At 46.0% G+C, this 21,870-nt stretch overlaps 1 protein-coding gene across 8 annotated transcripts in view; it reads left to right on the forward strand.

Moving 5' to 3' along the window:
* Nucleotides 1-1,700: 1,700 nt before the first annotated feature.
* Nucleotides 1,701-21,870, forward strand: part of LOC311592453 (zinc finger protein 120-like) — a 202,172-nt gene continuing 182,002 nt past the window's right edge. Inside the window, exons 1-6 of one of the 8 annotated variants that reach the window (XR_014777417.1) lie at nt 1,706-1,816; nt 5,886-6,012; nt 6,202-6,262; nt 7,133-7,254; nt 11,552-11,634; nt 12,474-13,363. Coding sequence is in view for 5 of the 8 variants with exons in the window: in XM_084772869.1 (XP_084628995.1) it covers nt 1,739-1,816; nt 5,886-6,012; nt 6,202-6,262; nt 7,133-8,606 (1,740 nt within the window). In the remaining 3 variants the exon portion in view is untranslated. The other 7 variants (XM_084772870.1, XR_014777416.1, XM_084772872.1 and 4 more) reach the window with 7 other exon arrangements.

The following is a 21,870-nucleotide window of genomic DNA, read 5'->3' on the forward strand; positions in this document are numbered from 1 at the left end:
CTGAGCCAGCCTGCTGAGAGGCAACAGCAGCCTTACTGTGGGGTTAGAATACATGAGCAAAGCTGTCTCTCTACACACAGTGTCCACAGTGCTGATAAGAGACTTTTCCTTGGTGTTTACTGAGTCTGTGTCCTCTGTCCTTTGTATATGTGAGAATTGTGGCATTGATACACCTATCTGTTAGGTCACACACCATGACTGAACTGTAGTACAGGCCCCGTGCAATCTACTTTCACCGCCATTGATTTGCAGTTGAAACCTTGTGGTACATGATGAACATCCCAGAGGCATTTCTATCCACCAGTCTTATAATTTACATCTGCTTCTGCATGACTCTGAGCTAAGAATGCTCCTGACCATCTCTGCTTTACACCGTGATGACGTTCAGAAGAGGCTTTAACTTAGCATGCGTAGGAGTACGGACACCTGTATGTGAGCCCATCCAGACTCCCTGAGCCAAGGCCCGGGGCTTCCTGTGTTGAAGAAAATCATTGTTTTTGGAAACAATTCCCATGTTCTCCTCTCCTGCCACAGAAGGAAAATCCTCCTCAGCTCTTCTGTCTCGGCTGCTGTGATGGCTACTCCTGGAGTAGATTAAAACCCAAAGAGTTGGGCAGTGTGGGGGATTTTTTTCTTAATTATAGCTTTTGAAGTGGGAAAAGCCCTTCTTTAACTGGAATCGTTTGAGGTGCTAAGATCCACCTCTAATCTGGGCCACGGCTTCTGGTGGCAGCCTACATATAAAAAGGACACCGAAGGTGGCAGCTCTTTCTCTTTGTCTGCTTGCCCTGCCTCTGGCTAGCAATTTCATTTTTTTTACTGGTATTATTTCTTTGGAATTCTGGTATATTCAACAACATGGACTAAACCACTACTGGGTTCTCCAACTCTGCATTGGTAGACAGCCATTGCTGCACTAGGTGGCTCACAGCCTGGGAGACATTTTAATAAGCCCGCTTTCTACAAACATAGATCCGTTCTCTCAGTTCTCCTTATCTACAGAACCTTGACCAGGTGTGTGTGTGTGTGTGTGTGTGTGTGTGTGTGTGTGTGTGTGTGTGTGTTCACCTTCCCACCGAGGAAGATGTTTTTGCTGACGTAGTGCTCCACAGTGTTCGTCATCTGTTTCCTGCTTTTCTCCCAGGCTTGTCTCATACCTACCAATTAAAAAGTAGCTGCAGTTTGCCTGAACCCAGCATGAAGCCACAAGACAAAAATCTTGTTTCCTAAAATCTCTATTTAGTTGTTAATAATCTAGGCGCCTTTCCGCTTGTGGGACAGAGTAATAACTACACTGCAAGTTGAGTAGTGGCCTATGCAAGCTATCCACCTTCATCCCAGGAGAAAGAACACAAAGTGCCCACTGAGTGCTGTGCTGCTAGCGCAGGCAATCTCTGAAGTTGGGACCCGGTGAATGCAGTGACACTGCCCACAAAGGGGAGGAGCCGGCGGCTGAGCAGTGAGCAGTGGGAGCTCTCCAGCGCTGGGGAGAGGACGGACAAGTCTGCTGTTTAAGGACAAGCACAAGGACTACTGAAATGCAAGTCTCTGCACGTCTGGAAAAGGTCCGTGTCAGGAAGCACTGTGCTGTGCCCCTTTAGCACCCTCTAAGCCTAGGGGAGGTGCTCCTGTCACTCAGGACTCACTTGCCAATCAGGACCTCCAGGCTGACAGGAGAGGAGGCGGGTTCTTCCGGGTGCCAGGCTGTAGGTTCCGTTCAGTGGCTGAGGAGGTTTGAATGGTTCGGTGTGTAGTGCTGCTGCTGGGTGCCGAGGGGCGCTCAGGCAAGCTCCGAAGTCGGGTCGGTCGCGACATGGTGAGCACTTGGTCACTGCGCGCACAGCCGGGAGGGGCAGGCAGCGGAGCCGCGGGGGCTGGGTGGGAACCGACGGCCAGACGCGGCCACCTGTGAGGTCCCACCACTCGCTGGACCCGGCGGGTGGCCTCTGAGTAACTTCTCTATATTAGGGCAGCATCTTCGCAGAGCATTTGTAGCAGGCGCCTGCATATAGAAACTTCCTTGGCGGGATTCTAAACTCGGAGAGCCCTAGATTCCCTAGTATCTTATACAAATCCCGCCCTTAGCATTTAATATTTAGGTGTAAGATCCTTTTGGAGTTAATCTCATGGAGGTTGTAAGCAGCATCTCACGTGCTGGGCAGCACTCCAATAATAAGCTGTGATGTAGAATAGTGGGATTGATGATGTGAAGGATTTACCAGTGCTTAGGAGATAGTAGGTAACATCAAGCAGAATTTAGCTGGGGGAGGACGGCCTCTGAAACACCCCACATGTAAGTCGCATTCTAACCAGGCCTGTCAGAGATTAGGATGCTAAGATATACAGCTTTGTTCACCGTGATTGTCCAGAAACATGGCTCCAAACCACAGCAAAGGAAACAACTCGGATTTACAACCAGCCACTAGGCCCGTCCCCCCTAACAAGCTGCTCAAGCGGGGCATTGCAGGGTCACAACCAACATGAAGGCCTGGTGTGCCTTAAAGGTCCAGTTTTATTCCTGAGAAATGCACAGTTCTGTTGCATGCAAGCCCTCCCACAGGCCCTGCCCTGGACCATTACCAGCTCTCCCAAGCACATTCCTGGCTTAAAGAAGAAGCTCTGTGTTTTCTCTATACCCCAGGTCTTAGGGAAAGCTCCCGAGGCCTAGGCCCCAGACTGTTCCTGGCTCTGCCAGGCATGTTCCTGCGTTTCAGAAGGAGCTATGTCCAAATTCTCTTCTCACACTCAAGACAATGCCTTGACTTCCACATCTTGTAAAAATCATAAAACAAGCTATATCTTTCCAACATCAAATGGTACAGAATATCCTTCCCATTCCAATAGAGAGGAGTGTGTCCAAAGTGAGGGAAGATTAAACCAAGGCAAGAAACCCAGCAGGGCCAACACCAAATCCTGCAGCGCTGTCTCGGGCACATGGGCTTCGCATCCAAGGGCTTGGATGGCCCTGCCCCTTACCAACTTCTCACACATCCTCACTTTGGTCAGTTTCACTCCCTGTCTGCATCTCTCCATGGCAGATTTCTCATGGCTCAGGTGTCTCAACATCTTGTTTGTGGTCTCAAAATGCAACTCGGGCTTCATCCTCACAGCTTCAACGCAATGGACTCCCACAATATTGTCCCTGGGGCTCTCTGACTCTGCCAGACACAGATGGCTGGAACAGCGCTGAACTGAAACCACAGAGGAAGAGTCCATGACCATGAATCTTTCGTGTTTCTTGTTTTCGGAACCAGCACACTGCTGATCTGGTCAAGTCTGACTTCCCACCATGCTTGGACCACAGTTGCAGCCATGTCCTTTCCTTTTTATTTCTTTTTTCACGCCTCCCATTTCCTGTTCCTTGCTTTCAAATTCATAGTCACTTTTTGGTTTAGTTGTTGTTACTGTTTGATGTTGACTGAAGTTTGGCTGCAGGACTTCCCACTGGACATCGGGTACAATGGAAAGTGCACACAAAGGACCCCATGCTTGGAAGGAAAGTGGAAGATTCCACTAAAATACAAATTTACCAGACTAGGGCCCTTGGATGCGAAGCCCATGTGCCCGAGACAGCGCTGCAGGATTTGGTGTTTGCCCTGCTGGGTTTTTTGCCTTGGTTTAATCTTCCCTCACTTTGGACACACTCTTCTCTATTGGAATGGGAAGGACATTCTGTACCATTTGATGCTGGAAAGATATAGCTTGTTTTATGATTTTACAAGATGTGGAAATCAAGGGATTGTCTTGGGTGTCAGAAGAGAATTTGGACATTTGAACAGTGTACAGGCTGTTGCACACTATTAGGATCACTGAAGTGAGACTAAATGCATCTTCATCATAGGGTGACCATGAGCCTATAGTGACCAGGGTCAGAATGTAGTTGATTGAACCAAAAAGCTCCCATCAGCCAGGTGCAGTGGCGCACGCCTGTAATCCCAGCACTCAGAGAGGCAGAGGCAGGTGGATCACTGTGAGTTTGAGGCCAGCTTGGTCTACAAAGCGAGTCCAGGACAGCCAAGGCTATACAGAGAAACCCTGTCTCAAAAAAACAAAAATCAAGCAAAGAGAGAGAGAGAGAGAGAGAGAGAGAGAGAGAGAGAGACAGACAGACAGACAGACAGACAGAGACAGAGAGACACACACACACACACACACACACACACACACACACACAAAGAGAGAGAGAGAGAGAGAGAGAGAGAGAGAGACAGAGAGAGACAGAGAGAGACAGAGAGAGACAGAGAGAGACAGAGAGAGACAGAAAGGAGAAGGAGGAGGAGGAGGAAGAGGGAGAGAGAGGGGGAAGCTCTGAGATAGGATGATTTCATTGTACACTTGTGGCTTTCTTTGGGGAGCAATGGAAGCTTTTGTAGGAGGAATATTTCTAGATTCCTTATTAGGGATGAGATTTGAATATTTGTAGACTCAATTGATTTCCTGTTCTTTGTGTTTACTGTGCTGTGGTTGAAACTGATCAGCCAGCTTTTTTTCTCATGCTGTCATGCCTTCACCATTATAGACCCTATGCCTAAATCACATAATGTGAAGTAGAAGCGATTGTTAGTCAATGCCAAGCTGTTTTGCAAGCCTGATGTTTTTCTATTTTTAATTTTTTTTTCAAAGAGAAAGTTTCTTTGTGTAGCCCAGGCTGTCTTTAAAGTTGGTATGTAGAGCAGATAGGCCTCTAACTTAGAGGTCCACATAACTCTGGCTCCAGAGTGCTGGGAATAAATGTGGGCTAACATGCCTGGCTTTTTTTTGTTTTTTATTATTGGTTTATGGGCTAAAATGTAGGTTTTTGTATATGCCAAGGATATGCTGTTATGCTGTCCTTTAGCCACATCCAGACTTTTGGAATTTGGCAGGGAAAAGATTCTGTTTCTTAGGATGGCATGTGTTCATGACATTAACACTGCCTGAGCCCTCTTAGTCACTGGACCGCAGGTGTGTGACATTCTTCCTGCCTGTTATGTTTGTTTTGAGTATTTTTCCTGTCTGCATGAATATGCGCCTCACATGTGCCCTGTCAGCAGATGGCCTTAGAACCCCTGAACTCAGAGTAGCATAGCTGTGAGCTCCCATGGAAGCACTTGCAGCTGAGCCCAATTATTTGCAAGACCAGCAAGATCTTGTCACTGCGGGCCGTCTTTCCTGCCCTATGTTGCTTATTTATGATCTAGGTTTACATTGCTGATATTTTCACTTGTCCATTTGTAACTGTTTAAAGATGCATTTCCTTTTAGTAAGATCTTCTTACTGTTACAGTTTAAAGTAGGGCACTTCAGGATTCTGGAACATGAATACAGAACTAGAGCGAATGTGTAATTCTTTGTAAGAACTTCAGTAAAACTGTCTGAGTTCTTTTTATCTTTCTTGGTTGCTTGTTTCATTTTTGCAGGGGAGACAGGGTATGAATATGCACCTCTTGCAGTCCTGGAACTCACTGCATAGAGCAGGCTGGCATCCAACTCAACAAGATACACCTGCCTCTGCCTCCTGAGTTAGTGCTGGGATTAAAGGCATGTTCCAAAACACCCAGCTTGACCATAATTTTTTGTAGTTAGTAATTATTCATACAATTTCTCTGATGCCAATCAGGACTGTTTGCTTGTCTCTCTATATCTGGTAGGTGACATTTTTCTTGCAAGTCTATATCCTATTAAAAGGGCAAAAAAAAAAAAAAAAAAAAAAAAAGACAGAGGTGAGCCTTATTACTCAGTTTCCTTCTAAAATGACTTGGTAATTACATTAGAAAATAAGGAAATTACATCAAGGAATAAGTCAAGAAGGCACCAGAATTATATGAATATATTATCAGTGATGCATACATGTACAGTGATGTCAGTATCATGTTTTCTGTTGTACACATGTACGGCATATTTTAGGATGCAGTGACCTATCATGATGTGCATGTGAACTTCACGCGGGAAGAGTGGGCTTTGCTGGATCCTTCCCAGAAGAGTCTCTACAAAGATGTGATGCTGGAGACCTACAGGAACCTCATGGCTATAGGTAAGACTGTGAGTTTTCTTTCACTTTTTAAAATAAGGGAAAATGTTTCTTTGTTATTGATGCTCTTTTGTAATTCCAACTGAGTTTGAGGTAAAATTAGGTGAATAAATCAGGTTCACTGGATATAGTAACTTGAATTTTGCCTAATTTCCAATAATATATCATATATTTTCTGGTACTATATTTTAGGCAATAATTGGGAAGACCATAATATTGAAGAACATTTTCAAAGTTCTGGAAGACATAGAAGGTAATTTTTATCTGCAAGTTGATATGAATATGCCTCTGAAGAAATTTTAATGTGTCTTAGAAGTTAAAAAAAAAGCAAGTGAAAAAAGTACTGCTTTAAGTATATCAATGATTATTAAAATCTCACAAACCATGTACCGCAATGCTAAGTATCTGCTGTGGGTTGCAAGGCATTCCTCTAAGAAAGAAGACAAGGAAACAATGTCTTAACAGATACCACCATTTGAATCACAGCCCCATTACAGCTGCTCTGTAGAATGGCCCATCTGTTTAGTCTCATACCACTCACACATTGTAAAAGGAATACACCTTGAATAGTTGATAAGTATGTGTCCAAAACCTTCTAATGAGCAAGTATTCCATAGTAAACTGGTGATGCTCATATACTTATAGTAAAGTTCCTAAGGTTAGTAAGAAGGGCAGTTTATGAGAGTCAAGAATGTTGTTTTGGAGGAACCGTAATCTGATACCACATGTCTATGAGGAGCAAAAAGCCAAACTATGGGAATGTAGTGTGGAAATCTTTCATTTGTTATTCTTTTAATAGTTACATCATATGTCACGATGGATGCAAGGCATGTGAGCAGAGGGATAGTGAGAGAAGCTATATACCTCTCTGTGTCCCAGAACAGTTAGAAGATGTGTAGTGTCCCCACTTAGAGTTCCTGAGTGTGGAACAAGTTTATAATTGGTTGGGTTTCTAACTCCATTGTAAACTCTCACTACAGAAACTCCCTATGAGTACTAAGAATGTAAAAATCCTCTGTTTTACCTGGTTCCCTTTGCAAATATAGTATGAGTCACTCATTAGGAAAATTTATGAATGCAATCTGTGTGGTAAAAGTTTCACATGTCCCAATTATCTTTGCAGGCGTGAAAGAAGTCATACTCGAGAGAAAGACTCTGAATATACTCAATGTGGTAAAGCCTTTGCATATCAGAGCCATCCTCAAAGACATGAAAAAAATCATACTGGAGAGAAACCTTATGAAGGTATTCAGTATGGCGAAGCCTTTGCACATCGCAGTAGTCTCCAAATACATAAAAGCACACACACTGGGGAGAAACCGTACAAATGTAATCAATGTGATAAAGCCTTTTCACATCACACTTATCTAAGAACACATAAAAGAGCACATGCTGGGGAGAAGCCCTATGAATGTAATCAATGTGGTAAAGCCTTTGTATATCACTGCTATCTCCGAATACATAAAAGAACACACACTGGAGAGAAACCCTACAAATGCAATCAGTGTGGTAAAGCCTTTTCACAACCCAGTCATCTTCGAATACATAAAAGAACACACACTGGAGAGAAACCCTATCGATGTAATCAGTGTGGTAAAGGCTTTGCCTGTCACAGTCATCTGCAAAGGCATGAAAGAATCCATACTGGAGAGAAACCCTATGAATGTAATCAGTGTGATAAAGCCTTTTCACAGCACGGTTCTCTCCGAATACATAAAAGAACACACACCGGAGAGAAACCCTATGAGTGTAATGAGTGTGGAAAAGCCTTTGCATATCACGGTTATCTCCAAATTCATAAAAGAACACACACTGCAAAGAAACCCTACGAAGGTATTCAGTGTGGTGAAACTTTTGCACTTCCCACTGGTCTCCAAATACATAAAAGAACACGCACTCGAGAGAAGTCCTATGAGTGTAACCAATGCAGTAAAACTTTTGCATATAACAGTAGTCTCCGAAAACATAAAATAACACACACTGGAGAGAAAACCCACAAATGTGATCAATGTGATAAATCCTTTTCACAACGCGGTTATCTCCAAATACATAAAAAGACACACACTGGAGAGAAACCTTATGAATGTAGTAAGTGTGATAAAGCCTTTGCTTATCATGGTCAACTTCAAAGACATGAAAGGATTCATACTGGAGAGAAACCTTACAAATGCAATCAGTGTGGTAAGGCCTTTTCACAACACAGTTATCTCCAAATACATATAAGAACACACACTGGAGAGAAACCGTACGAGTGTAGTCAGTGTGGTAAAGCCTTTGCTTATCATGATTATCTTCAGATACATAAAAGAACACACACTGGAGAGAAGCCCTATGAATGTAATCAGTGTGGTAAAGCCTTTGCCTATCGTAGCTATCTCCAAGTACATAAAAGAACACACACTGGAGAGAAACCCTACAAATGTAATCAATGTGAGAAAGCCTTTTCACATCACAAAAGTCTCCAAATACATAAAAGAACACATACCGGAGAGAAACCCTATGAATGTAACCAATGTGGTAAAGCCTTTGCATGTCGCAGTGATCTTCAAAGGCATGTAAGAAATCATACTGGAGAGAAACCCTATGAATGTATTTAATATGGTGAAGCCTTCGCACATTTCTATAGTCTTTTTTTTTTATTATCACAAAGCTATTTATACTAGAGAGAAACCTTATGAGTGTAAACAATGTTGTAAAGCCTTTGCCCTTCACTGTTATCTCCGACTGCAGAAAAGAACACATACTGGAGAGAAAGCTTATGGATGTACTCAATGCCTTTACGTTATGAGGTCTGCTTAGATCTAGTACAACTTAAACACCAGGTCAATGCAAATGGCAAGAATTTATTGTAATCAAGCTGCTACTGATAGATCAGTGCCACAGAACAGACTCAGGAGTTGAACTGTGACCCAGAGGCCAGAATGCTACAGAGCTTTTAAGCTTGAAAACCCACAAACATCTGTGCCAAGTTACACTTAAAACTTTCCACCAATCAGGAAAGGAAGGATGGACCCAGGGGGTGCAACCAACAAAACTACCAGCCACGTAGTAGTGATGAAATGCGCCGTACAACACCAGTAACAGTCAGAATCTCTAAACAGTAAGCTACAGTGGTGCTTTTGCAGGATGCCCATCAGCAAAAGGAATATGCGGAGAAGGGCCCACAGGACACTTAATGTATGTTTTGTGGTAGTAGCGTCAACACAGGTCATATGTGGACAGGAAGTGGTACTAAAGCATTGAATGTGTTCAGGCCTGCAATAGCCTACTATATAGGAACAGCTGATCACAATGAGCAAGCCACTGGGGACCAAGATAGTGGTGGAATAAAATATGTAGGTGAATTAAGCCAGGGAACCTACAATGAAGTAATGTAGGGAGAGGAAGATGGTCCTTAGCTACACATATTGATGGAGGCTATTCCTGTGCATGCCGAAGCTCAGGATTTAGAGGATGATGGAATTTCCTGCCAGCCCCAACAGGGCAATGATGGTGGCTTGTAAGCTCCTCAGCAGAGGCACATTGCAGAAATATGGACGTTGCAGTTAGATTTTCTGTTGCTGTGGTAAAACACCATGGCCAAAATCAACTTTTGGAGGGAAGGGCTTATTTTGGGTGACTGCTCTCAGGACACACTCCATCCATCACTGAGGGAAATCAGGGCAGGAATTCAAAGGAGTCTGGAGGCAAGAGTTGAAGCAGCAGCCATGGAGGGATCCTTACTGGCTTGCTCTTTATGTTTTACTTAGCCTGACTTTCTGTAGCACTTAGGACCATTGGCCCAGGGCTGGCACCTGTCACAGTGGGCTGGCCATCCACTATCAATCATTAATCCAGAAAATGTCTGCCTACACACTGGGAAAAGGTCTCCCCCAACCTTTCATCTGACAAAGGTCTAATATCCAAAATATATATAAAGAACTCAGGAAATTAAACACCACCAAACCAAACAACACAATTGAGAAATGGGGCTCAGAATTAAACAGAGAATTCTTAACAGAGGGCTATTGAATGGCTTAGAAACACTTAAAGAAATGCTCAACATCTTTAGTTATCAGAGAAATGCAAATCAAAACAACCTTGAGATTCCATCTTATACCCATCAGAATGGCTAAGATCAAAAATTCAAGAGACACCACATGCTGGCGAGGATGTGGAGAGAGGGGAACACTCTTTCACTGCTGGTGGGAATGCAAACTTGTACAACCACTTTGGAAATCTATCTGGCGCTTTCTCAGAAAACTGGGAATAAGGTTTCCTCAAGACCCAGCTATTCCCCTCCTTGGAATATACCCAGAAGATGCTCCAGCACACAACAAGGACATATGCTCAACCATGTTCATAGTGGCCTTATTCATAATAGCCAGAACATGGAAACAGCCTAAGTGTCCCTCAATAGAAGAATGGATAGAGAAACTGTGGTACATTTACACTATGGAATACTACTCAGCTATTAAAAACAAGGAATTCCTGAAATTTGTGGACCAATGGATTGAACTAGAAATGCTTATAATGAGTGAATTAACCCAGAAGCAGAAAGACTCACATGGTATATACTCACTTATATCTGGACACTAGCCCAAGGGGCAGGTCCCATGAAAGTTTTTACTTATCAGGAAAGTGGGATAGATGTGAGGACATCCTATTGGGACTCAGTGAGAGAAGTATGAGAGAAAGGGGAAATAGAAGGATCCAGAGGGTCCTAGAAACCTACAAGAAGAACATTACAACGGGTGGATTTGAGCCCAGGGGTTCTGCTCAAACTATGACACCAGCCAAGGGCAATACATACAGTAAACATCAAACCTCTAACCAGATCTAACCAATGGACAGGACAATCTCCATAGTTGAGTGGAGAGTGTGGTTTGACTTTCACGTGAACTCTGGTGCCTCATATTTGACCACGTCCCCTTGATGGGGAGGCCTGGTGGCACTCAGAGGAAGGATAGCAGGCTTCCAAGAAGAGCATGCTCATATACCCTATGACATATACAGGGGGAGGAGGTCCCCCCCCCCAGTCATAGTCATAGGGGAGGGGACTAGGGGGTAAGCGGGAGGGAGGGAGGAATGGGAGGATACTAGGGATGAGATAACAATTGAGATGTAATATGAATGAACAAATTAAAAAAAAGAAAAGAAAATGTCTCACAGACTTGCCCACAGGCTAATCTGGTAGGCTTATTTTTCTTAACTAAGGTTCCCTTTTTCAAAATGACCACAGCTTGTATTAGGTTAGTACAAAACTAGACAACACAGTAGAGAAATGCTCTTCTTAGGTCCAGTCATTGCAGTAATGTGGGTTTCCTCAGTTGAGTTTACTGGAATCTCAAGTACCCCTGGGAGCCCAGGCACGACACAAGCACCCACAAGCGTGATTTCTCATTCTCAGGACCACAGTGTGGCATGGGAACTACTGTCCCTGTGTCACAGGGAAGGAAACAGGCACACAATTAAGTATTTTTAAAAGATGGGATGTTTTCACTTTGAGTTGGCCTGGTTCCTGTGGGCACTGAATACTATATTTTCTCTCTTTTACTGACAGAGAAATATTCTGTAGGCTAGACATTCATACAGACCCCAGCAGTCCCTGCCAGCCACCACACCATGTCTCCAGAATTTCTTAAGGTAAGAAGAGAAAAGTCGGGTAGGATTTGAGAAAGCAGGAATGTGGACATAGGCATTGTTTTGTCCTGGCCTAGAAAATTTCTCTCAGGTAATGAAATTAAAGATGGCAAAGAAAACCTCAGGCCACAATCATGACTGTTGATGTGGGAGATGATTTCATGTTGTAAGGGAGTCTGATTCTTGTGAGGGCGGATAGCGAAGACTTCTGGCTATGTAACCCAGTGAGAACAGGAATGTCTGCTTTTGAGGGTCTAACTCTGTGGGTGGCAGACTGTGTTCTTGATCTCTGCTAATCCAATGAGTGAGCGGCAGAGGACATGATGGTAGCAAAAATGAAACACAATTGTAGGTACTAAGACATTCAAGCAAAGGAAGATTAAGACTATTTTATTCCAAAATGAGAGAAAAAAATGACAGAGACATCTGCTAACGTGCACTTCCAGTTCACTCATGTAATTAAGTTTCATTCCTTCTTAAGTCTCTGATGGAGTTGAAGACCAGATAGTTTAGTCTTACAATTAACCTTAGCTGTTTAGAGGTTAAGAAGTTTTCAGGTCTAGATAGATGTTTTAAGTTGACAGAGGTGAGATAGGATAGATATTGACTCTCACTCAGAATTTTAGACTCACCAAGATAGGAAAGATGTTTTCTACAAGGCTGCCAAATACAGCTAGTCAAAACACCATGAATGTAACGTTCATATAATCCCTGATTGTTTCGTGGTTCTTCTTGCTGTATGTAATTTTTAAATTTATGTAAATAATATAAATGTATGTGCCAATAAAATAAAATCTTTAGAAAAATAAAAATATTTTCTTTTTCATGGCTCTCTTGGACAGCTCTGAATGTTTAGAAGAATTTCCTGAATATTACAGGGACAGACCTCTCTCTTGTGGCCAGCATTGGACTCACCTCCTGCTCTCTTGGTAACACTAGAAAGGGAAGCATCTTATTTCCTCCCTAGGACTTAAAATAACACAGAAGAGATAATACTATCAGGGTTTTGTTGAGGTGTATTAAGGGAAAGATACTTCCTCTCGGTCAAAAATGTGGATTCTGTGTTCTACCTCTAAGACACGACACTGGTCTGCTCAGCAGATTAAAACGTTACATAATTTTACCTCCTCCCTTGAGCTGACCAAGCTGAGCTTGTCGGTCAGCTGGCCGGGAGATTACTGCGGAGGTGGAAGGAAGGACAGCTCATTCATCTTCCTCCATGGAGCCACTCGGAGCTTCCCTCAGATGGTGCAGCTCAGCCTGATTCCCTTCTGTCTCTCTCTGCCTCTCTCTTCCCCTCCCCTCCCCCTTCTTTCTCTGTCTCTGGTTTTTTTTTAAAGACAGATTTTCTCTGTGTAGCCTTGGCTGTCCTGGACTTGCTTTGTAGACCAGGCTAGCCCTGAATTCACAGTGATCCACCTGCCTCTGCCTCCCTGAGTGCTGAGATTACAGGCATAAGCCACCACCACACTTGCCTTTTTAAAAAATATCTTACTTTCTTTTGGATATGAGCCAAAAGCTCAAGTGGGATTTTCCTGACACTCTGGACTTTCTCACTCGTCTCTGAAAACCACGTCCCCTCCCACCACGGAGTTTCTTTCCAGCCTCCATTGCTGGACATGCCAGCTTTCTTGGGACCCAGCTCAAAAGGCATGGCTTTTTCTCTTCCCCTTCTCCATCTTCCTCCTTCCCGAAGCTGCACAGATTTACAGCTTGCTTATTCTATTCTATTGCTCTGAAATCATAATAAAATTGTCAATGAGCTTCCTTTGAATCTGTTTTTGTGGGTGTGTGTGTGGTGTTTTAAAATTCTTTTGTACCTGAGGGAACCTTGATTTTTCCCCCCATAACACTAGAGCTCACTATGGCTTGGTGAGCATGTAGATTTATTTTTGCACTCTGTGTGTGTGTGTATGTGTATGTGTGTGTATGTGTGTATGTGTGTGTGTGTGTATGTGTGTGTGTTTGTATGTGTGTGTGTGTATGTGTGTGTGTATGTGTGTGTGTGTATGTGTGTGTGTATGTGTGTGTATGTGTGTGTGTATGTGTATGTGTGTGTGTGTGTCTCTGTGTGTGTATGTGTGTGTGTGTGTGTGTGTGTGTGTGTGTGTGTGTGTGTGTATGTGTGTATGCTTATGGTAGCCTGGGTTGGGGTTGAGTGGCAGAGGGTAATATATGAGTCTGGGCTGAATTGCCCAGCAACATACAGAACAACAGGAGAGTGAGGTATGAGTGCTGGGAAAAGAGGTGGTGGAATTAAAACAAAACAACAAAAGGAAGACTTAATTGGTGTGGTGTGAAGTAAGCCACATGAAAGAATTCCATTCCCTCTCCCAGGAGATCTTTAGTGGTATTTACTTAGCAGGAAAAAGCCTTTGTTGGAGAGACTACTTTTAAGGGCAGTGGAAGTGTAGAACTTAAAATACAAAGAGAGCACACACCCACACCCACACCCCCACACCCCCACACACACCCACACACTCACACCCTAACTATAGAAATAGCAACTGATCTGAAGTCAGCAGATATTTTCTCCTTTGGTTTGTTCAACAGCCGAAGAGGTAAGAGTTAACATTTTTCTCAATTGCTAGAAGATGGGACTGGAGCAGAGACGGTGAGTGATTTATTATTACTTAATACTGTGTTCTTTTTTCCTGCCCAGGCCTACCATCCCAGCATCACAGAACTACTTTCCCTTGGTCATAGAGGAGAGAAAAAAACCCCAGGGTTAATTTTCAAGTTGAACTCAAGTTTGACCTAACAATTTATGGGGTAAATAAAACATAACAGAAGCAAAGCCCAGAAATGAGGAAGGGCAGCCAGTGATGTAGAAGAAAGATATGGGTAGAAACCAGTTAAGGGCAGATGTCCCATTCCAGTGTCTCCCTTTGGCTTTAAAAAGTGGGCGTGACTCCCTTCAGAGGGCACACCTAGAAAGGAAGTTCCCAATGGACAGAGAGGACAGAGAGGGTACAGAGAGGCACCAGGAAGAGAACATGGTTCTTTTAGACAAGCTCTCAGAGCCTTAGTTGGCTGGAGGGTATGGGAAAGAAACTAAGATCTTTGTTGTCTGGACACAGTGTCCTTCAGTTTGACCATGTGGTTTTAGAGTCACTGGGAGACACCACCAGGAGACTGGAGGGAGGGAGGGAGGGAGGGAAGGAGGGAGAGAGGGACGAGGGAGGGAGGAGAAGAGAGTTGAGTTTTTGGTTCCTAGCTTTGACTCCTGAGCCTGTGAGTTGCCAGTGGCCGTGACTCTCCACTTTCATGGCTGTCCTTTTCTGCTCTAAAACTATAGCTAGGTCTTATTCCCTCTCCAAGAACTGTTTCTTCCCTGGCTATGTACAGGGTTAGACACAGTGCCTTACTATTGTATCCCTTAAGGTGATTTGTCATGCATTGCCAGTGTCCCTTAACCCTGTCTATGACTGTAAACAGCCAAGTCAAGGGACACTCCTCAAATATTTCAGGTTGTACCAACATTTTTCTTCTGGCACCTTCTCAGCTCTCAGATATGCAAAGGAGAATCGCACCGAAAGGCAAATGAAACAATAAAATCTGGCTAATAGCAGCCAGTCTAAGAAACAAGGTCTAAATGTGATCCCTGATCCATTCTTATCGTTTATTTATTTATTTTCAGGACAGTCTTTCCATGGAGCCCGGGTTGGGCTGCAACTTACTGTGTAGCCCAAGCTGACTTCAAGCAAATGTAATCCCCCTTCCCCCTCCGCCTCCTGAGTACTGAGATTAGGGGAGTGTGCAACCACATCAGCTTGCCTCTTAAATAAGTGTAAGATGCAGCATCCTCCCCATGGCAACACATTTCAATAACTGAAATGAAAGAAGGGTCAATGGTCTGGGTAGCCTTATTGGCATCCCCCCATATTCAAGGCTGCTGGCACTGTTTTCAGAAGACAGCACCGTCTCCTTCCTTTCCTTGAAGGAGATGCCATGATTCCTGTATGCAGCTTCTCAGTATGTAAACAGAAGGATATGAGCATAGATGAAAATTCTTAACAAACCCTGGGGGGAAAAAACCCCACACATCTCGGCACAAATCCTTACCTTTCTTCCAATGCTCTGTCAGGAGTTAGAGAGCTGATTGGTGCTGAAAACAGAGAGTCCTCTGTTTTATGTCCGCTAAGAAGTGCGCATAGGAGCTTTAGTAGGGGGCTAGTGGTCAAGTGAGGCTTACTGAGATGCTAGGAAGCCCATGTGATTTCCTGAGCAAGGGCCGTGGATTAATAAGATACCATATCAATGTGAGACACGTTTCTTCTCAGAGATTTCTGGATGATTTCCCAGTATCCACTCATATATGAGCCCTTCCCATGCCACCTCATCTGGTACCTCCTCCTCACCTCCTCCTCACCCCTCCTCATCCCCTCCTCACCCCTCCTCACCCCTCCTCCCCCCTCCTCCCCCCTCCTCACCTCCTCCTCACCCCTCCTCACCCCTCCTCCCCCCTCCTCCCCCCTCCTCCCCCCTCCTCACCCCTCCTCATCCCCTCCTCACCCCTCCTCACCCCTCCTCATCCCCTCCTCACCCCTCCTCACCCCCTCCTCACCCCCTCCTCATCCCCTCCTCACCCCTCCTCACCCCCTCCTCACCCTCCTCATCCCCTCCTCATCCCCTCCTCACCCCCTCCTCACCCCTCCTCATCCCCTCCTCACCCCTCCTCACCCCCTCCTCACCCCTCCTCATCCCCTCCTCACCCCTCCTCACCCCCTCCTCACCCCTCCTCATCCCCTCCTCACCCCTCCTCACCCCCTCCTCACCCCTCCTCACCCCTCCTCACCCCCTCCTCACCCCTCCTCACCCCCTCCTCACCCCTCCTCACCCCCTCCTCACCCCTCCTCACCCCCTCCTCACCCCTCCTCATCCCCTCCTCACCCCTCCTCACCCCCTCCTCACCCCTCCTCACCCCCTCCTCACCCCTCCTCACCCCTCCTCACCCCCTCCTCACCCCTCCTCATCCCCTCCTCACCCCTCCTCACCCCCTCCTCACCCCTCCTCATCCCCTCCTCACCCCTCCTCACCCCCTCCTCACCCCTCCTCATCCCCTCCTCACCCCTCCTCACCCCTCCTCATCCCCTCCTCACCCCTCCTCACCCCCTCCTCACCCCTCCTCATCCCCTCCTCACCCCTCCTCACCCCTCCTCACCCCTCCTCATCCCCTCCTCACCCCTCCTCACCCCCTCCTCACCCCTCCTCATCCCCTCCTCACCCCCTCCTCACCCCTCCTCACCCCTCCTCACCCCCTCCTCATCCCCTCCTCACCCCTCCTCATCCCCTCCTCACCCCTCCTCACCCCTCCTCACCCCTCCTCACCCCTCCTCATCCCCTCCTCACCCCTCCTCACCCCTCCTCACCCCCTCCTCACCCCTCCTCATCCCCTCCTCATCCCCTCCTCATCCCTCCTCACCCCCTCCTCACCCCTCCTCATCCCCTCCTCACCCCCTCCTCATCCCCTCCTCATCCCCTCCTCATCCCCTCCTCACCCCTCCTCATCCCCTCCTCATCCCCTCCTCACCCCCTCCTCACCTCCTCCTCACCCCTCCTCATCCCCTCCTCATCCCCTCCTCACCCCTCCTCACCCCCTCCTCACCCCCTCCTCACCTCCTCCTCCCCCTCCTCCCCCTCCTCCCCCCTCCTCAGCCCCTCCTCACCCCCTCCTCACCCCCTCCTCACCTCCTCCTCCCCCCTCCTCCCCCCTCCTCCCCTCTCCTCACCCCTCCTCACCCCTCCTCATCCCCTCCTCATCCCTCCTCACCCCTCCTCACCCCTCCTCACCCCTCCTCATCCCCTCCTCCTCCCCTCCTCACCACTCCTCACCCCTCCTCACCCCTCCTCATCCCCTCCTCATCCCCTCCTCACCCCTCCTCATCCCCTCCTCATCCCCTCCTCACCCCTCCTCACCCCTCCTCATTCCCTCCTCATCCCCTCCTCATCCCCTCCTCACCCCTCCTCATCCCCTCCTCATCCCCTCCTCACCCCTCCTCATCCCCTCCTCATCCCCTCCTCACCTCCTCCTCCCCCCTCCTCCCCCCTCCTCACCCCTCCTCACCCCTCCTAACCCCTCCTCACCTCCTCCTCACCCCTCCTCATCCCCTCCTCATCCCCTCCTCATCCCCTCCTCACCCCTCCTCATCCCCTCCTCATCCCCTCCTCACCTCCTCCTCCCCCCTCCTCCCCCCTCCTCCCCCCTCCTCCCCCCTCCTCCCCCTCCTCACCTCCTCCTCACCCCTCCTCACCCCTCCTCATCCCCTCCTCATCCCCTCCTCATCCCCTCCTCATCCCCTCCTCACCCCTCCTCATCCCCTCCTCACCCCTCCTCACCCCTCCTCACCCCTCCTCACCCCTCCTCATCCCCTCCTCACCCCCTCCTCACCCCCTCCTCACCCCTCCTCATCCCCTCCTCACCCCTCCTCACCCCTCCTCACCCCTCCTCACCCCTCCTCACCCCTCCTCATCCCCTCCTCACCCCCTCCTCACCCCTCCTCACCCCTCCTCATCCCCTCCTCACCCCTCCTCACCCCTCCTCACCCCTCCTCACCCCTCCTCATCCCCTCCTCACCCCCTCCTCACCCCCTCCTCACCCCTCCTCACCCCCTAAGTAACAGCATTCTGGAGCTTTAATTTCCGGCTATGAGCCTAGGCAGTGACAGTGTCCGGTAGATCGAGCTGCTTGTGAGATTTATAGCTAAAGAGTATTATAGTGTCTTAGGAGAATCCTCATGGCCCAACTTTTTCATTTGTCCTTTTTCTGTTTTCTCTACCTAATAATCATTGACCTGTAGGTCTCTTTTTATTGTGACTGACAGACAAGCACAAGCAAAGTGAACTTCTCCCCGAGCCCCATTCTCTGGCCTCCACACTTGTCCTTTCTATTTCCGTTGCTTTTATTTTCTCTGAATAGTAAAGTTATACTTCTGTTTTTAGGTATGCATGTTGAAAGAGGAATCAACTGAATTCCCTTACAAAACAGAGTTTAACTTATGAAGTGTATATGCCTTTCACTCTCCCGTACACAAAATTTGTTATATACTGATTTTTCTGCGCTGTGAATAGGAACATTTACAAGGGTTATCTCCTCTGTTCTCTTTTCTTGCCACACTTTATAGCCAGATTTAACTGTTTGCCATTTAAAAGTCCTTTAAAAGTCCTTTAAAAAGTCAATCTGTTAAATAATTTTTTTAAAATTATAATTTATTTACATTACATTTCGATTGTTATTCCCTCCCTCTTATCTTCCAGTTCCCGTGCTCCCTCCCTCTTCTGCCCTATTCCCCTCCCCTAGACCTCTGATGGAGGGGCTCCTCCCCCACCGTTTCATCACTGTCTATCATGTCTCATCAGGGTAGCCTGCACCCCCTTCCTTTGTGTGCCCCCAAGGCTGCCCTGCCAAGGGGCAGTGGTCAAATCACAGGTACCAGAGTTCATGTCAGAGGCAGGCCCCTCCCTTTCCCCTCCACATACACATGGAGCCCGAGCTGTCCATCAGCTACATCTGAACAGGGCATCTAGGTACTCTGCATGCATTGTCCGTGGTTGGTGCATCAGTTTATGCAGGCCCCCTGGGCCCAGATCTGTTGGCTTTGGTGGTCTCCATGTGGAGCTCCTGACCCCTCCTGGTCCTTCCACTCCCACCCCGAAAACTCTTCCGTACACTGCTCAGCTCCCCCCCAAGGTCCAGCTGCAAGTCCCAGTATCTGTCCCGAACCCCACTGGGTGGATTTTCTCAGAGGACTTCTATGTTGGCCTAATAAGTACTTAGAAAATGATTCATTGGATTTTTTTTCCTACATAATACAAAACAGCAATCTGTGTTCTTTCAGGTAGAAACCTTAACCTCCAGAACCTCGGAATGGGATGGTATTTTAAGATTTGGCCTATAAAGAAAGGATTAAATGGAGGTGCATTCATCAGCATGCATCCCAATTCAATGTGACTGGCAATTAAGATCCAGACACACAGTCTTGAAACAGGAGGAGACACCATCCACTGCCCAAAGAAAGAAACCGCAGGAAAACCATCCTTGCCAAATCCTTTCCCTGAGATTTCTAGTGCTCAAGAAAATTAAGAAAATAAAACTTTGTTGTTTAAGGTACCTGGTCAGGAAGACTTTGTTTTAACACCTCATCTAGACTTACAGTGTGGCAGGCAATTTTTTTTGGCCAGCCTTTAGAGTTATAGTGTGAACAAAACTAAATTATGGTTATTTATTTATTTATTTATTATTCTTTTAAAATTTTAAATGTATTTTAATTGAAATAGAATTATATCACTTTCCCTCCCTCATTCTACCTCCAGCCCCTCTCAGCTATCTTCCCCTAACCTCCTTACATTGCCCATCCAACTCTTAATTTGATGGCCTATTTACTTTTATTATTATTACTGTTATTAGTATTAATTGTTATCATCATCACCATTATTATTTATAAATGTATAAGGATATAACCTGCTGAGTTTGTTTTCATTGTTTTTATGTATGGTTTCAGGGTTGACCACTCTTCATTGGGTAGCCAATAAGGTGGCCTTCCCTGAGAGAGGCTAATTCTCCTTCTTCCAGTAGTCACTAGTTGCCTGGAGTTCTTTGCTTAGGAGTGGGACCTCATGAAATTTCTCCTCCCACATTAACATGTCCATTGATATCGCCACTGTCCCCACCTTGTTTATGCAGTCATTTTAGGAGAGACAGTTTTACAGAAGACTTCCTGATATTTTGGCTCTTACACTCTTTGACCCCTGACTCCATGATGTTCCCTGAGTCAAAGATGCAGGAGCTGTGATGTAGATATATCCATTGGGGCTCCCCCATGGTCTGTTGATCTCTGCATTGTGCCCACGTGTTGTTTTCTGTGACAGTTTCCATTTGCTGTAAAGACAAGTTTCTTTTTAAAAATCATTAAAAAGTTTTATTTTAATTTTATTAGTTTATTCAGATTACAACTAAATTGTTATTCATCACTTGTATCTTCCCATTCCTCCCTCCCTCCTGCTTTCAGCCTATTCCCCTCCCCTCGGTCTATGACCAAGGGGGACCTCCTCCCCCACTATATGGTCATAGGCTATCAAGCCTCATCTAGGTAGCCTGCTTATTCTTTCTTTGAGTGCCACTAGGCCTCCCCACCAAGGGGAGGTGGTCAAATATGGAGCACCAGAGCTCATGTCAAAGTCAGTCCCCACTCTCCACATAACTGTGGAGAATGTCCTGTCCATTGGGTAGATCAGAGTAGGGCTTCAATGTTTACTATTGTATTGTCCTTGGTTAGTGCAATAGTATGAGCAGAGCCCCTTGGGCCCCAATCCACCCATCATGATGTTCTTCTTGTAGGTTTCTAGGACCCTCTGGGTCCTTCTATTTCCCCATCTCCTATAACTCTCTTACCTAGAGTCTCAGTAGGATGTCCTCACATCTATCCCAATCTCCTGGTAAGTGAAGACTTTCATGGGATGTGCCCTTTCAGCTAGTGCCCAATTATAAGTGAGTATATACTATGTTAGTCTTTCTGCTTCTGGGGTAACTAACTCAGTATGATCATTTCTAGTCCCATCTATTTGTCCACAAATGTTGGGATTTCCTTGTTTTTAATAGCTGAGTAGAATTCCACAGTGTAAATGTACCACAGTTTCTTTATCCATTCTTCAACTGAGGGACATTTAGGCTGTTTCCATGTTCTGGCTATTATGAATAAGGCTGCTATGAACATGGTTGAGCATATGTCTTTGTTGTGTGGTGGAGCATTTTCTGGGTTTATTCCAAGGAGTGGAGTAGCTGGGTCTTGAGGAAGCCCTATTCCCAGTTTTCTGAGCAAGCGCCAGATAGATTTCCAAAGTGATTGTACTGGTTTGCATTCTCACCAGCAATGAAGGAGTTTTCCTCTCTTTCCATGTCCTCGCCAGCATGTGGTGTCATTTGAATTTTTGATCAGAGAAATGCAAACCATAATGACTCTGAGATTCCATCTTACACCCATTAGAAAGATAAGTTTCTCTGATGAAGGGTGGTAGCTACATTTAGCTGTTGGTATAAGGACGGATAGAATTTGAAATGTATCAAATAATTATACTGGTCTAGCAAAGGGTTGGAAGTAGACTTTTAAAAAATATACACACAATTTGCTTTAACTAAGCTATAGAAATGACAAATAAGAGCAATCTGATCACAAAGTTCACTGGAAACACTCCAAAAGGTAGAGTTATATGAAATGAGAGAATGATCCTGCCCCGGGAAGG

This window comes from Acomys minous (genome assembly GCF_964271855.1).
Source record: "Acomys minous genome assembly, chromosome: 2".
In the NCBI taxonomy this organism is placed as follows: domain Eukaryota; kingdom Metazoa; phylum Chordata; class Mammalia; order Rodentia; family Muridae; genus Acomys; species Acomys minous.